A 15,311-nucleotide genomic window follows, 5' to 3' on the forward strand; every position below is an offset into this window, starting at 1 on the left:
TTGAGTTTATGTTGAAGATGAACTAGACTGCAGATGTTTCTACTTCAAATTAAGTATGATGGAGGAAATAAGAGCACCAGTAACATACTGTCATTTAAAACTTCAGTAGAGAGCACAAGCAGCAGCAGGAACATGTCTACTACTGAACTGCAAAAAAATCCAAACCATCTGAGCTTCAGTGTTCAGATATATGTGCACCACAGGGGTGCATGTGCACAATTATGTATAGGGATAAACAACCAAAGGGAATGAAAGCTGCCATGTGTGGCTTTGAATTCTTCTTTACCAAGATGACAGATAGTAGATGGAAATTATTTGGAACATGTTTACAGCATTTATTATAATGATTTCTACTTCCCACCTCCACAACAGAAAGCTGTTTTAATTGCTTCATGAAATTTCTTTTGAAGTTTACTACATGGTAGTAATTTTGCCATTAAAATTAGTGCCATTAGGCAAACTGATGGCATGACATGCTATCTAGACTAAAAACTTAAATATAACTTTTTACCTTTGCCAACAATGAGCATGCATAATATGTCCACAGCTACCCGTGTGTGTTCCACACGACAGATCCGGGTGCATGAATAAAGGGTCATATTTTTCTGTATTTAAAACAAAACAACTTTGAAATAAACATTCATCAAAAGACTTAACTGCAGATAAATGTTACTACATGTGTGTTATTATTAAACTTGATCACAAAAGTATGACTCATTTGATGAAGCATAAAACATATTACTAATCCACAACAACTTAAACTGTTTAGATCATTTACAAGTATCATGTAATTTTGTTTTGAGCATATGTACTGAGACTTCAAACCAAGCTTTCAGAGGCGCTGGGCCCTGGTGAAAGTCCCCAAGATCTACCCCTGCAGTTTTGGTTGTCTAGTACCATTAAATAATGAGTCTAAAAACACTAATGTTCAGAGTGAGAGTGCAAAATGATTCAGTGCAGAAATTTTCTATGTGTTTATGTATACAGAATTTAAAGAAACCTTTGTAACAATGCCACTGATCATCGTGATCTGTTTCACAAAGTAACCTAAATTCAAGCATTTTTCGTTATTGCCAAGAGACATTTCAGATCATATAACTCAGAGGAAGGAAATGTGTATCTTGTGCTTTTGCAGCACTACATCAACACCTCCTCTTTCTATAATGTCACAGGTGTAGTTTAAGAACAAACACTTCTGATTTTAAAGGCTTTTTTAAATGGCTGGCAGAACATTTAGATAATGCTTTGCAGTGATGTTACATTTTTTAGAATACACATTTCTACTTCACTAAACATATGGGCATTTTGCCACTGATTACAATGAAGTCATTCACAATTATACAGTTAACATAAGAAAGTGACGTCACTGTCTCAAAAGCACACAGCTGTTACAGTGACTTTAACATTCATTAATATTAAAGACAACTATTAACACTACTTACCAGGGTCTGGAGTAATTTTGTTTCTATTTTTAGACAACACCGTTGATCGCTGAATAAATGCTGCCAAGACCATAGCCCTGCTGTCCACTTTAACTTCTTGTTCCTCCTGACACAATATACACATAACAACTTGTCTGTGTTCAGCTACTCTAGTTTGCTCTGGTCCCAAAGCTGTGAGTTTTGCATCCGATATTACAGGGCTAGAATATTCAAAGAACACTAGTGAGCAAATAATTTGAAAAAAATTACAAATCAGATCATGATTTAAATGTGATTAATGAGCTTACTAGCTTTATGATAAGTGTTCTCTGACAAAAAATAATGCTGGTGCTTATGCAGCAATTCCTATGTCCTCAGAAACAGAACATGCTTTCCAGAAAAAATTCATAAGTCTCCCAATAGTATTACCCACTCCAGTTTAACACAGAAACTATATCTGCGACCCTCCATCACCACCATCCCTCAAGTGCCTGACATAAATTTGGAAAACTCTCCACTTCCCCACAAAATCATTAGCATGCTTCAATTCATATTTCTAGCTACAAGCAGATTTTCTTTCAGATCCTCAACAGACATATAATCAACTATTTCCCATTTACTATGTTTAATAGCATAGTCTCTTCAGTATTATTAACAATTTACTGGATGATTTTATACAAAAAATTATTGGGCTGTTTTTGTTGAGTACTGTATGAGGAGGGAGAAGGGAGGAATCAGTATTTATCCCACCATCCCGGCAGAAAGGGGGAGGAAAGCATTCTATTTACTGCTGCTTTTTTGGTCTCAAAAAAACCTTATGAATAGTTTTCCATCCAGTCAAAAAAAAGTGCTTTTTATAAGCGGCAACAATAGGACAATCTGATGTAAAAGTTAAAGGAAAAAAATTTAAATGAGATTCCTGTACCTATTTTCATGTACTCCAGAGGTTGAAGTATCTAGCTCTTCCAAAGTTTGCTGAAAGAGTTCTTTGTTTTCATTAATGAAGTGCCGTTGCATCTCAGACATCTGGGCCATGATCTTTTCCCTGCGCAATCTGGCAATCTCAGCTTTTCTCTTCCTTTCAGCTTTGTCTTTATCACGTGAACTCTGAAAATGTATTGTTCACTCAGTCATTTTTAAAATCTTATTGCAACAGACAATTTATTTTAGCTGCTGCTATGTGTAACTTGTACTAACCTCCAAACAATGAAAATCTCATAAAGAGACAAAAGAAAAGTCTACCAAAAAGTTATTTTGTGCCCTCTTTTCTTTAGCTCATGTTCAATGCCAGGTAGAAATACAGATCCAGAAGGGCACTTCTCCCCCTCAACCTTTACCTGTATTTTGTATTTCTCTTCCCTTTGAGCATTCATAAGATAAAAAGTTAAGTAAGTGATAGGTCTCGTCTCTAGTGCTGCTCTTCCTCCATACTAGCTGTATTCCTAAATGGACTACACTGCTCCAACATCTTTGTGTATTATCTAGAATGTCATGCCACATTAAACAAATTGGCAGAGCTTATCTGGAATGACCTGCATGGTAAAAAAACATAGATACCATTTCTTTTAACAACTTCCCAAGGAGTCTGAAATTATGGGAAGAGCAGAATCATTAAATGCCGTAATCAGTACTACAAACAATTCTAAGGAGTAAACTTGCAAAGTATTTAAGACTACAATTTTTTAAAGCAAAGAAAAATGGTCCAAGGACTGTCCCAATAGGTCTTTCAAACAAATGGGTTTGATCTATAAGCTGTGAGACAGAATTTCAGAAATCACTGATGTTTCCCATCGTTGATTTAGAGCTGCAATTAGAAATACAGTCCTTTGCTAGTCACAACCCAGACCTGTTCCAGATCAGCTAACTGTTACAGCTTGCTTTTACCTCTTCCATAATATTTCCTTCTGTCTCAGCCACAGGACTTGTAGAAGAGCTTTCTCTTAGTTTCTTAATAGTATTGAAAGTCTGTAAGGAAAAAAACAACATTTGTGACATGTGAATATAACTGTGTATACTATAATGCTGGACAGATAACGTGCAGTGTTGGATTCCAGAAGAGGAAAAGAGTAGGTACAACAAATCAACATGGGAAATATGGAAATCCTCACAGTACATTTAGGAATTTTTCAAAAATCATCTTCTCATGCTTTTCAGCAGTTATATAAAATAGATTTACCTTCAATATCCATCTGATCATGTCCTTGTGCACTTCCAGATGAGGTGCATTTTGCAGTGTTTCTAGCATAGCTAGTATACTAGGGGAATTACTGGGTGCCTCTCCTGGTCCTGAGAAAAAAATTATGAGAACTGATTATACTGTTACCTGACAAACTAATCATTTACTAACATTAGAAACAACAAAAAAATAAAACCCAACACTTGTGCATGTTCAGCAGCTGAAAAATTCCTTCAACAAATAGGCACAATACATAACTTTCATCCGCCCCTCTGCAAACATTTTCATGAGTACCCTGTAAACCCTGAAAAGTTTAGAGGAAAGAGTCTTAAAAGTCTCGCTCACAGACTCTATTTTCTTACAAGACAAATGCACTGTATGTGTTTCCTGGCTGTTTCTATTTTGGGACCTGCCATGTGGAACTTCCAATATTTTATTTCCCACCTATTTTAAATGGAAAAGTCTTAGCAACTTTCATGTCTTCACAAAAATAGAGGCACTAGTCAGAAGATACAATGGAAAGTCAAGATTAAAAGACCATTTAAGAACGCAACTACAGTTTTTGCAACTGTAGTATCTGATCATGCACAGCAACCTTTGTTGAGATGCTACTTACAGATGTTAAGAATAAGATTTCCTGGGAATTATTCAACTCTGATTTCTCCTCTAGAAAAGGCCTTTAGTATTCCTACTATCATAAAATCTACACATATGTAAAGCACATATGTATAGTCAGCTTGGTAAAATTTTGATGGATAACCAAATATACTCATCTGCTAAATACTGTTTCAGAAGAATAAAATATGAGATACTGGCATTTTCAGTTATTTAAAATTTGCTACACATTTGAAAAGAAAGGCATACTTGATATTTTCTGAGTGAAGGTAAATGTTACAACATTCTCCTCACTGAGATTCTCCAGATGTTGTTTTTCTTCTTGTAGTGCCATTCCAAGCAAATGCAAAACCTAGATGAAAATTATAAATTTTAGTTCTTTTCTTTAATAATTCATATATTCTATTCATATAGTTTGGGTAATGCATTAAGAGACAAGTCAGTCATATAATAAAACTACAAAATAATAATATATTTGAAGCTATTTGTATATACATAATTCCAAAGCATTACACAGGAGTAACGGAGTGTGTTTATAAATTCTTGAAACTTTGACAGGTAAAAAACCACATTATACCACTTATATCTTTCTATTTGCTGTCCTGTCTAGTGAGTGAGAAGTCAGTGCTTCTTAGCTTTCTTCCTAGCACTTGCCTGTTATTATCACAAGTTTCTGGACAGAAGCATGATGCACACTTTAAACCCTTTTTACCTATAAAACTTAACTGACAAAAATTATGAAACTGATTTTATTCTAACACTCTAGAAACACATTTTAAAATAATGTTAACTTCTAGGTCAGTAAAAAGCTGTAATTTCCTTGAACTTAAAAACTGGAATTACCCTATTTGGCACAAAACCAGTCTGAATTGCATTTTAAAGCTTAAATACTTAAATCTTGGTGGTGAAATCTGTCATCCTGAATCAACCACTTTTGTCACCCCATACAAACTGGCAGGATGCTCTAGACAAAAAGCATTACTGAATGCCTGGAATCAACACAGAAACCCATTTAAGGCAAGGATAATCACTGGAAAATCTGTAGCAGAACTGAAACACAACAGGCTAAGTATCTATAGAAGAAGTGGTAAAACCTGATTTGAGTTGAAGGTTTTTAATTTGTTTTAATGTGTTCCTCAATCACAGCTGTCTAACAAGGTCTCATCAGATATGAGCCACCACTGCCAGATGTCTCATATCAACCTCTGTATGGTGCTTCCAAGACGAGTGTGGCTGACTTTGGAAAGCTGCGGTCCAACTGCACAGCACCAGTCAATACAGTGTCATGAGTTTCTGAGCAAGTGATAGGTCCTTAATGAATCGCACATTTTGGAGAACACCACAGAGGCGCTCAAATGGCTGAGCATGTTTCAGTTCAGTTTCAAAAAAATAAAAATAAAATCTTATTCTATTCAAAGTTATTCCAAAGGCTAGCATTCTCACATTACCTAAATGTAACTACATTCTTCAATTTTTATTGTGATTTATAATACTGACATATTGTTCTATTTTCAGCTTTCGGTGTGTTATACAGTACTGCTTATGTTAATTTAAACTTAGCTGTAGAAATTAATATACACTCATTAAAACTGAATGTCAAAAAAATCATAATTTTAAAGCTGGGGTTACATTGCAAAATGTTATTAAAAAAAATCCATCGCTATTTTTGAAAAGTTTGGTTTTGGATACTAAACCAACAATCCTGACCAATATGAATAACTCTTTGATGGCAGTTCACCACTTATCTTTGCACACTTCAGAAAAAGACCATCATAGACAACAAAATCCACAGTAACCCTCAAGGTTTCTAAAGATCATTATAAATAGCGAGGAACAAATAGCTCAGTTGAATTTTCCAAAGCTGATACATTTTCAAGTTAGAAAATTCCTTTCTGAACTTTCATGATTTTTTCTAAAGTGATTTAGCTTAACCTGAAAATAAGCAAAGGAACATCAAGAAAAAGTCACTGTGCTTTACTTAATATGCAACAACTCAGATAAACTGTTCTCTACCATAATAAACACTGTTTCAACCGATTCAAGCAAAATTCTTCCCTCTTGTGTGCAAACCATTAGAAATTTACCTCTATCTTCCATCCACTTTAAAAAAAATAAATTGCATTGGAGGCAGAGGGGTCTCCCTAGTCTTTTATATCAGAAAACACCATTTATTTCTCATTCAGAGTATTCTGGATATGTTAGATACCAAGCAAACAACCCAAACCTATAAATCCACGTTAAAATGCTAAAATACATACTCCTTCCTTTAGTGTAAGCATAATTTTAAATAAGGAAACATACCCTCTGCAGCATGGACTCTGACCAGGCATAGCCATTGTGTTCTACTGCCCACTGCAGTATAGTTCCCATAATGCACAGCATGACATCAGACTGCAGAATATTAACTAGACTTGCAAAAAGTGGGCAGAAAGGAGGAAGAGCTGGTGGTGGAAGTGCTGAAAGGGAAATTTGTGTGTTTGATATTTCAGTACCTCTAAAATTTGCAACACCCATATAAAATGTCTGACTTTCAAACAGCTTAACAGCTTAATCCAAGACAGTTTATAGTTGCTTAAAAAACAGTATTACAGATGACAGGCTATACCATTCAACATGGGTTGCATGTAACAGAAAAGCCAAAGGAATAAACTGTTCAGAAGGCTGGTTCCATGACTAATCAGATTCCTGTCTACAACCAGGGAGACATAAGGGAAATTGATACATTTTCAACCAATTTCTGGTTAGGCCAAGAACAGGATGTTAGTCTAAATGTTAGGGCAATACACAGTTTGATAGGTGCTTCCTTTTCCCAAGTTCTCTCAAAGAGAAATACCTGTATCTTCTCTGTTCTGTCTTTTCAGCTTTCTTTGTGCTTCTTCGGCCTGAAATAGAAGAACGATGCCAATATTAATCAAAACCTGTACAAATATAGGACTAATTAAAAAAGCATTCATGCTTTATTACAGCGTTACTGTTTTTTCCCCCTTTTTCCCAGCCTTAAATAAAATAAGAAAGCTTCCATGCCTTTTCAGTTTGTCTTACATTCTACTTGTAAAGTAGGGCATGCGCCTTCAAAATTAATCTTTTATCTTGAGCCAGCCTGGATTATTTTATAGCATAAAATGGTATGACAAGTCTGAGCTATGGTAAATATGGTGATTTGGTAAATACGGTAAATTTGGTAATATGGTAAATATAGTAAAAATAGTAATTTCTATAAAGGTAAGCAAAAATACAGATTGTTTAAATACTTTCAGTAAAATAAGACTTAGGAGAAAACACAAACAAGCTCCTGAAGGCCCACAAATTTCAGTAGCTCTGTATAGGGCACAGAAATCACTTCAAAATCCCAGGCAAATTTTGTTAGCATTCTCAAATTACCTTATAAAAGTTAACTTTCAACCAGTTGATAATACTTCTTCACAGAATTAAGCTTTGGAAAAAAAGCAACCAAAAAAAGACACATAATAAAACCCAGAAAGTTACATTACTAGTTACCTTTGATTGCTCTGCCCTTGAAAAGTGATAGAAATAGAGATTGAAGTTCCTGGCACATTCTGGCTTTAATTCATACAGCCCTCTGCCTGTTAATCCAGGTTTCCTACAAAAAAAAAAAGAACCACAAACCAAAACCAACGTATGTTCATTGGTTATTAATATCTGAGCATAAATGGTTTACTAGAACAGCTGGAAACCACTGCTCAATAGGCATTCTAAAAATCAAGTAACAGTATTAAGAATGATGCACATGAGTAAACCCATGGGAAAACACCATGACCCAGCTCCCTTTCTTCTTTTCACTCATTTTCACTAACTTAGATATTCCATTTTTAAAGTTGAAATATTAGAATAAAGGGAAACATACTTGAAACATGCCACTTCTTCAATCACACTTTCCATTCCCGTCTCTCTGTTCTCCTACATTGAGTGAAAAGGCAAGACAGTGTGTTACTGTAGCTCTTGGATTAAATACATTCAAATCAAAGTCAGTATTTCTGGTTTCTAGGCCTTTAAAATGAAATATGGGAAAGCTAAAAAGACAAGCCACTGAAAAAACAACCACAAAAGGCAGCAGGAGAAATCAGCTCAAATATGTAACACTATTTCATATAGAAATTACCTTTTAACATCCCTACCCCCTTCCTGCAATACATATTCACAGCAGTCAACAAGGCCAGGGAAAAAGTATTTAAGACTGACAATACAATTTAGAACTCTAGCTTAAATCCTAGTGTGCTCTTTCATCCAACCTTATTTAAAAAAAAAAATAATCATAATGCTACCCTAAAATTTGACTTTTCAAATTGTTTAAGTTTAAAATATTTAGAACAATGAAAAATATTTCAGAATTTATCATTAGAAGTACTACCAGTATAGTAAAAGATTAACTTTTGAATTTTGACTGCCTTCTGAAATTACGTTTAAAAGGTTACTTAGAAAATATTCTAAAAAAAACACCACACCAAAAAACTTTACTATCCTACAAAACCACTCATACCAGAATTCAGACAAATGTTTCTGTCCATGCTAATGAATAATTTCTGTTACACAAATCATTATACCGTGTCTGATTCCATGTCTTTTCAATTATCGTTAAGCTTTTAAATATAACAGCTTTTATCTCTCGATAGCTCAACAACCCACTTCCATACCTCTATTCAGGGTTTACAAGCAGACTGCAGAGACTGCCAGCCAGATGGCCTGATAAGAAACAGTATTAAAAAGAGAAAAGAGCTGAAGAAGTTCTCAGGCTCCTACCTCTTTCCTATGTTCTCTTCTTCTTTAGCTCTTTCCTACCTTCTCCATGACAACTATTATCTGTACTCATGTTAACCTTGCTCTTAGCATAATCATGCTGCTCCCATTCCACATTAAGTGGCATAAGCTTGTGTAAGAAAAATTTTCAGCAATCAGCCTTACAAAGTTGAAGTTGCTTCCCCCCCCACCCCAAGTTACTTACATCTTCAGGTAACGCCTTTACCAATTCACTGTGAGCCATTGGCCTGATGCTCAGCTGATGGATGATCTCCCGTTTGATTTCATCTGTTGCATTTACCTGTCCTATTCCAGGACTGAATCTTTCACCTGTAAAAATAAAATATAACCTTTTTTAGGATTTTAAACATTTATTTTCTTTTGCTACTTAAAGACAAAGACTGCAAAATAAGTCTCTTCTGTAAAATCCTGTGTTCACCCACCAGTGTTCAAAAATTCATTACACTAATCTAAGCTAGTTTCAAGGCTTTTCTCCTAGGAAAGAAGTCAGGACTACAGGAAGTTCAAAATAGAACTGAACTGGAGATGACAATCAAGAATGCTCATCCCAGACCATTAAAGAGACTAAATTTTAAAAAATAATTAAATGTATTCTGAACTTACCAACAATCATTATAATGAGGTACAGCATCTCTTCTATAAGAGTGTTATTTTGTTGAACAACATCCTGAATTAAAACAAAAAAGAATTTACATTTTTCAATTAAGGATAAAAGAATTATTCCATATGCTGAAAATATTTTTTCAGTGCTTTAAAATACTGCCTGTTTTCGCCCTTAGCACTCCCAAATTAAGCTATGCTAAAATGCAATCACAACTGTCTTAAACTTCTCACACAACGCAAAAAATTATGCATCAGTTTTTGACATTCACAAGTTTGACAAGTAAAAATATTTATGCATATTTCAAACTGGTCAAACGAAATTAAAATCAGATAGGTTTTGCTTTTTCATCAAGAAATTGCACAATCTCCATACAACAGCATCTGATACACTTTCAAAAACAAAATTGCAGATTTTCTATTGCAGTAGTACATAAAATACCTTGTTAGTATTTTCTGTGCTAAATCTTTTGCCATAGTCTGGAGTACTAAATATCTGATAAAGTTCAAAGCGACTCAGCATTATCATCAAGAAGTGATTTGGATCCATCATAGACACACCTGTCTATTAAAGAAAAAAATTATTATAAACACAAAATAGATTGGATGTTACAGCATGTTTGTATATTTATATACAACGTTCACAGTATATTCTTTATGGAATTCATTCCCCTCTCTATCCTGGGCACGAAGATTTAATTACTTAAGTTTACTCTCTTTGGATTCCAATAACACAAGTGACAAGCAGGATTCTATGCTTTATCAATAATTTCTGATGCCCTTTTAGGTCTAAAATATTCAGGGTTATTCCTTCTATCTCAAATACTCTAAGTAAAATTCAGTGGAAGACTTTTAGTTGGTTGGTTTTGTCTCTACAATTCTGTTCCTGCTGGCTCAACTTTTAGAATGCGTAATATCACTCAGTATATAGCACATAGATTTTAAAAACAAATTGCAATCCTCAAAACAAAGGCTGAAGACCTTAGCAAGACCTCCCAAACATTCCTGGAAAGAATACTAATATTTCAATGTAGCCACAAACATTTACTCCCATCTCTGAAAACTACTGGCCAAAGTTTTTTCTGTTTATTAAACAACGTTATCTAAATTAGTCAATTACAAATATTTGTTTTTGGTTTCCTATTGCTAATGGGACCATCTTTAAGACAGAATAATTTCCAACAAACTGAAGGATATCTACCCAAATGGGCAGCTCCAGATAATCATTAAAAATTAGGGGCAGATTAAGCCTCAGGGAAGTATGTCAGAAAGCAGAAGTAATAACTCAGGACATATGCATCATATTGGGTATCACTAACTGTAGGTAAGATTGGAGGGACTTCTGAAGAAAGATTTCATTGTCCAAGTGAACTACGCACCCCAAGCTGCAAATTTTAGCTTTCATCACCCTCAATGTAGAAGTAATGCATCAGATCTCTCTGTCAGAGCTAAGTAGACTGCCAGATTTGTAACATCTCTTCTGAAGAAACAAAACAAAACTACTATACGGGGTTCCACTTTCTATCCAGCGTCTCAGATGTCCACTTTGAAAGTAGGGTGAAGAGGCAACACGTACATGTACAGAACAACCCCTTAAAATATTACATACTTGAAGACGTAACATTACATACGCTTTACACAGAAAATTCTGCACTTTCCACAGTATATTTAAAAAACAAGGATGGCAACCATAGTATTTACTTTACAAACTATCCCATAAAGACACAAATACAACAAAAAAATAGAAGTCTTTCCACAAAAATTGACTTTTTTCCTTGTCATTAAAAGGTTCTGATGAAGCTAAAAACAAATGCACACATATCCTGAAAATACTTGATAAACATGCGAACTGGTACATGTGGTTACCTGAAGCATTACTATGTCCTTGTCAAACATCTCCCTCCTGCACTTCACATTATGATAGTAATAAATCTGAAAAAAAACCCCAAACCACAATAATTAACAAACATCTAAACTTATCTTCATTCTGGAAAAATAAACTTTGTTATACAGTATTAGTAAACAGAAAATGAATCTGTGATTGGAAAAAATTGTATTTGTATGCAAAAAGCATTTTTATATAGCATAAAACAAGCTTGTATTGATCTAATGTCTAGATCATAGATACACTCAGAAGGAAAAATCTTGTGGACCTCTTTGGGCTACATTTTAATGTATCTACTTGTTTAGCAATTAACTGTTTGAAATTCTCAGGAGAGAAATCACTTGCAGTTGGAGAAATGTTCTTTGCTGCATGAATCGCTCTTCAATTATTTGAGATACCATCTTTCAGGAACTGCCAGTTTCAGCAAAATGTTAATATTGTGATAGAACCATACTTAACTCAAACCATCCTGGGAGTGAACTCAACAGTACCGCACCAAGCAGCGGCAACACCGCAATCACTGCATGGCAGTGAAATGTGGGAAAGGGTGATTCTACCAGTTAAGGATGAATAAAGAGGGCTGTCACTTTGCTACATCGGACAGGGAACAATCTTTAGCGTGCTAAACTTCCCTCTAGAGACACACCATTTCTCACCAGAATTACACAGAAGAGACCTAGGCAAGCCTTCCCTCTTACCCACACTAATAATCCATATATATAGATGCCCAATCCTATCTTCTGGGAAAATATCCAAAAGCAGCTGACTACACATGAGCCCTCCATAGCCAAAGGAAAGAGAAAGGACTTCCAGACTGTGGGAGTCCTATTACCTAAACTAAAGCAGGTTCTTAATTTCAAGATGCTGACAACCAGGGAAATTAACAGAGACTTATTTCTCCATCCAAAGCTATGCTGAAATTTCAAATTTGATTTTTATGGGTGCTGTTATAACTGTACATAACTAGAGCTCCTTTTCCTTTAATAATGACAATAAAGGACATTACCTTATAAAGATCCTTTAGGTTAAGAGGAAAGAAGTGTCAGAATATAATATGAGCAGCTTAATTCAGTCTCCTAGTACACATGCATTGCAATTATCTAGTGAAGATGGGGGCTTGTGGGAGGGAAAGAAGTTTCTTGCAAATAAATCAAGTTAACACCTCACAGTACTAAATCCTATTTCTGTTGTAATCTATGTCTTGCTGAGAAAATCACTTTAGACGATCACCCTGGTGGGCAGCACTGACACTCCAGTACTCATTTTATAGTTGTTATGCTTGAAACACCCAAGACCTAATTTGTACAAACAGAGAGAACATAAGTTTAGAGATGGATGGAACTAGTCTCCAGAAGTGTGAAAGTAGTATGAGAGAGAAAAGCCAAGAAACACTCAGTTCTACACTGGTTGTAATGCTTTGTGTGCTCTTTAGATTTCAATTACTTCATAAACATAAATAGTAATAATATCTTAATGGTGCGTATTTTAAATTTGAGACACTTTTATGTAAAGGTGATGAATGCATTACTGAAGACGCACAGATTAATTCTGCACTTCATGCTGCTGTTGAACAGTATACAGTAAAAATGCTAGGAGTCATTAACTGCATTATACTAAAACTTCTTTACGTATAGAGCACTAAGTTCACTGAGCACTGTAGTAGTCCTGAAACAAAAAAGCAACTTCTGACTAAGAAATCCAAGATCAGTTTAAAAGCACAAATATTCAAATGATGTGAGTACCAATATAAATGCCTACCTCACGTTGCCTTCCATAAGATTTACACAAGTGAAATTTGAAATCAATACACAAAGGGGAGGTTTTGAGGTTTGAAATTATCTTAGGGGAGTTAGCAGAAAACAGCGATTCTACAGCTACTATGTACTTACCTGATTAACAAGAGAGAACCCATTTCTTCTCCACATCCCTGCATGCACTTGGGCACATAGGACTAGGCATCGCAGAGGATGTTCTATTAACATGGGCGGGCTAAGTTCACTCTGCATTAAGAAAATGCAATATTTTGATATATACGGGGAAAATAAAATGGGACTGAAATGAAGAAGGACGATATTTGTGATCTTTCGAATATTTTGGCAATACAAAGGAGAATCAAATCCAACACACATATTACCAAAGTTTGATGAGCCTATTCACAGTCTATCCAATTGTTGTTAACAAACCTTATATTCTCTCTTTGCTCCAAAGAAGCACTCCACGAGAGCTTTACCTTATTCTTAGACAGTAGTAGGTTTCATATTGTAAAACATTAACACTACCAATTTAATAACTCATCTGCTTTCTTTCATTCAAAGGTTAAGTACTTCTTTCAAAAGACACCGAGATTTCTTCTCCCAGTTACATCTTCTCCTCTTTTAATTTATCTTATTCTTTTTAACATCCCACTAAAAGAAACAGCATATCAGTAAGAACATGCAGGAAACAGGAAACAGCTAGGGAAGAAAATTAGAATCTAGGCCAAAGAGAAGAAACCAGATCATACCCGGAGTTCCTAAAAACAGTTTCTACTACAAAAAGAAGGTAATGCATGAAGAACAAAATACAAACCTTAAACCTGAGTCTTAAGTTTAAGAGAGCAATACTGATAGCTTATGCTCCAGTCATGAATATCTAGATCTTTTAAGAGGTAATTTTATCTACTAAAGATAGTATCTCTAAACAAGAATTCATAGCAAAAAGGGCCTTTATTTTATTTAATAATATCTTACACTTACATGACCAATTTCACGTTCAGCATTAATTACATTTAATGAATATGCTACATTTAATTACATACCAGGGGTAGCAGCTCTGGAAACTTATATGCCACTTCAGTTTTACTCAGCAAAACATGCAAGCCTACATAAATACATGAAACAAATACATACATAATATTACACATAGTATTTTATATTAATTCAAATAGGACAAAAAGGTGATCTAATGTACTATCTGACCATTTTCTGGACACAGCTGCAAGTAAGTCTGCAGATTTATCACCCTGGAACTACACAGCTATTTCCTGAAGAGACATATTACAAAGCAGACATTTTAGAATTGACGTTTTCCCACTGTATCTGTACAAAACTTGCAGAACAAATGAGATTTTGCCTTTCTTTGACTGTCATGTCCACTCAGCAACAGCCAATAGTCCTTGGTCTATAAGGACAAATTATCAACAGATACCTCATCCTTTCTATCAGTCCTTAAGATTTTATAAAAATACCTCAGGAACTATGAGACTCCTACAAAATATGTAAGGGTTTTCTGGTTTGCTTTGTTTTAAAGCTACTAAGGGTTTTGCTTAAAGATTCAAACATTCAGTTATTTGATGCTGAGCTGCATAGTATTTTACCTAAGAATTACCTTTTTCACTTCATTACCTATTAGTTTATTTTTATCATAAAACTTCCTGATTCTGTAAATTAAAATTCACCAACCTTTTTTCAACACAACTGTTGAACTAGACAGGCACAATATCAAAGAGAAAGACAGCTTAATTTTCTGGTGACACATCTGTTTGATAAATCTGCTCTCTAATAGAATGTTCATTACTCTATTCAATCTGACAACTAAACATATTTCAAAACAGCCAACTAAGGTCCATATTTGGTTGCATTTCTTTTGCATCACTCAAGTGACAAAAGCATCAGTAACTGCCTACAACACACCCCACTGACAAATCCAGAGGCATGAGACAATCTCCCCCAGGCCTGAAACGATAACAACTTCTCCAAAGCTTGGGAATGTTTTGCCTAGAGGCTATCAAACAGCTAGAAAATGGCCAAAATGCATCCTTCAGGCTTTAAACAACTGTAGTGTGGTTCCTTATGTACAC

At 34.9% G+C, this 15,311-nt stretch overlaps 1 protein-coding gene across 6 annotated transcripts in view; it reads right to left on the reverse strand.

Annotated features, from left to right (window-relative positions):
* Positions 1-15,311, reverse strand: part of UBR2 (ubiquitin protein ligase E3 component n-recognin 2) — a 60,907-nt gene that overhangs the window by 17,009 nt on the left and 28,587 nt on the right. For all 6 annotated transcript variants that reach the window (XR_012628257.1, XM_074863622.1, XM_074863623.1 and 3 more), the window contains 16 exons: positions 14,271-14,332; positions 13,363-13,473; positions 11,455-11,520; positions 10,031-10,153; positions 9,592-9,655; positions 9,173-9,297; positions 8,078-8,130; positions 7,711-7,813; positions 7,046-7,094; positions 6,514-6,668; positions 4,462-4,564; positions 3,598-3,707; positions 3,306-3,386; positions 2,347-2,528; positions 1,443-1,642; positions 512-605 (listed from right to left, as the gene is read on the reverse strand). Coding sequence is in view for 5 of the 6 variants with exons in the window: in XM_074863622.1 (XP_074719723.1) it covers positions 512-605; positions 1,443-1,642; positions 2,347-2,528; positions 3,306-3,386; positions 3,598-3,707; positions 4,462-4,564; positions 6,514-6,668; positions 7,046-7,094; positions 7,711-7,813; positions 8,078-8,130; positions 9,173-9,297; positions 9,592-9,655; positions 10,031-10,153; positions 11,455-11,520; positions 13,363-13,473; positions 14,271-14,332 (1,681 nt within the window). In the remaining variant the exon portion in view is untranslated. The remainder of the gene's footprint in view (positions 1-511; positions 606-1,442; positions 1,643-2,346; positions 2,529-3,305; positions 3,387-3,597; positions 3,708-4,461; positions 4,565-6,513; positions 6,669-7,045; positions 7,095-7,710; positions 7,814-8,077; positions 8,131-9,172; positions 9,298-9,591; positions 9,656-10,030; positions 10,154-11,454; positions 11,521-13,362; positions 13,474-14,270; positions 14,333-15,311) is intronic.

This window comes from Strix uralensis, chromosome 3, assembly GCF_047716275.1.
Source record: "Strix uralensis isolate ZFMK-TIS-50842 chromosome 3, bStrUra1, whole genome shotgun sequence".
Classification (NCBI taxonomy): Eukaryota; Metazoa; Chordata; class Aves; order Strigiformes; family Strigidae; genus Strix; species Strix uralensis.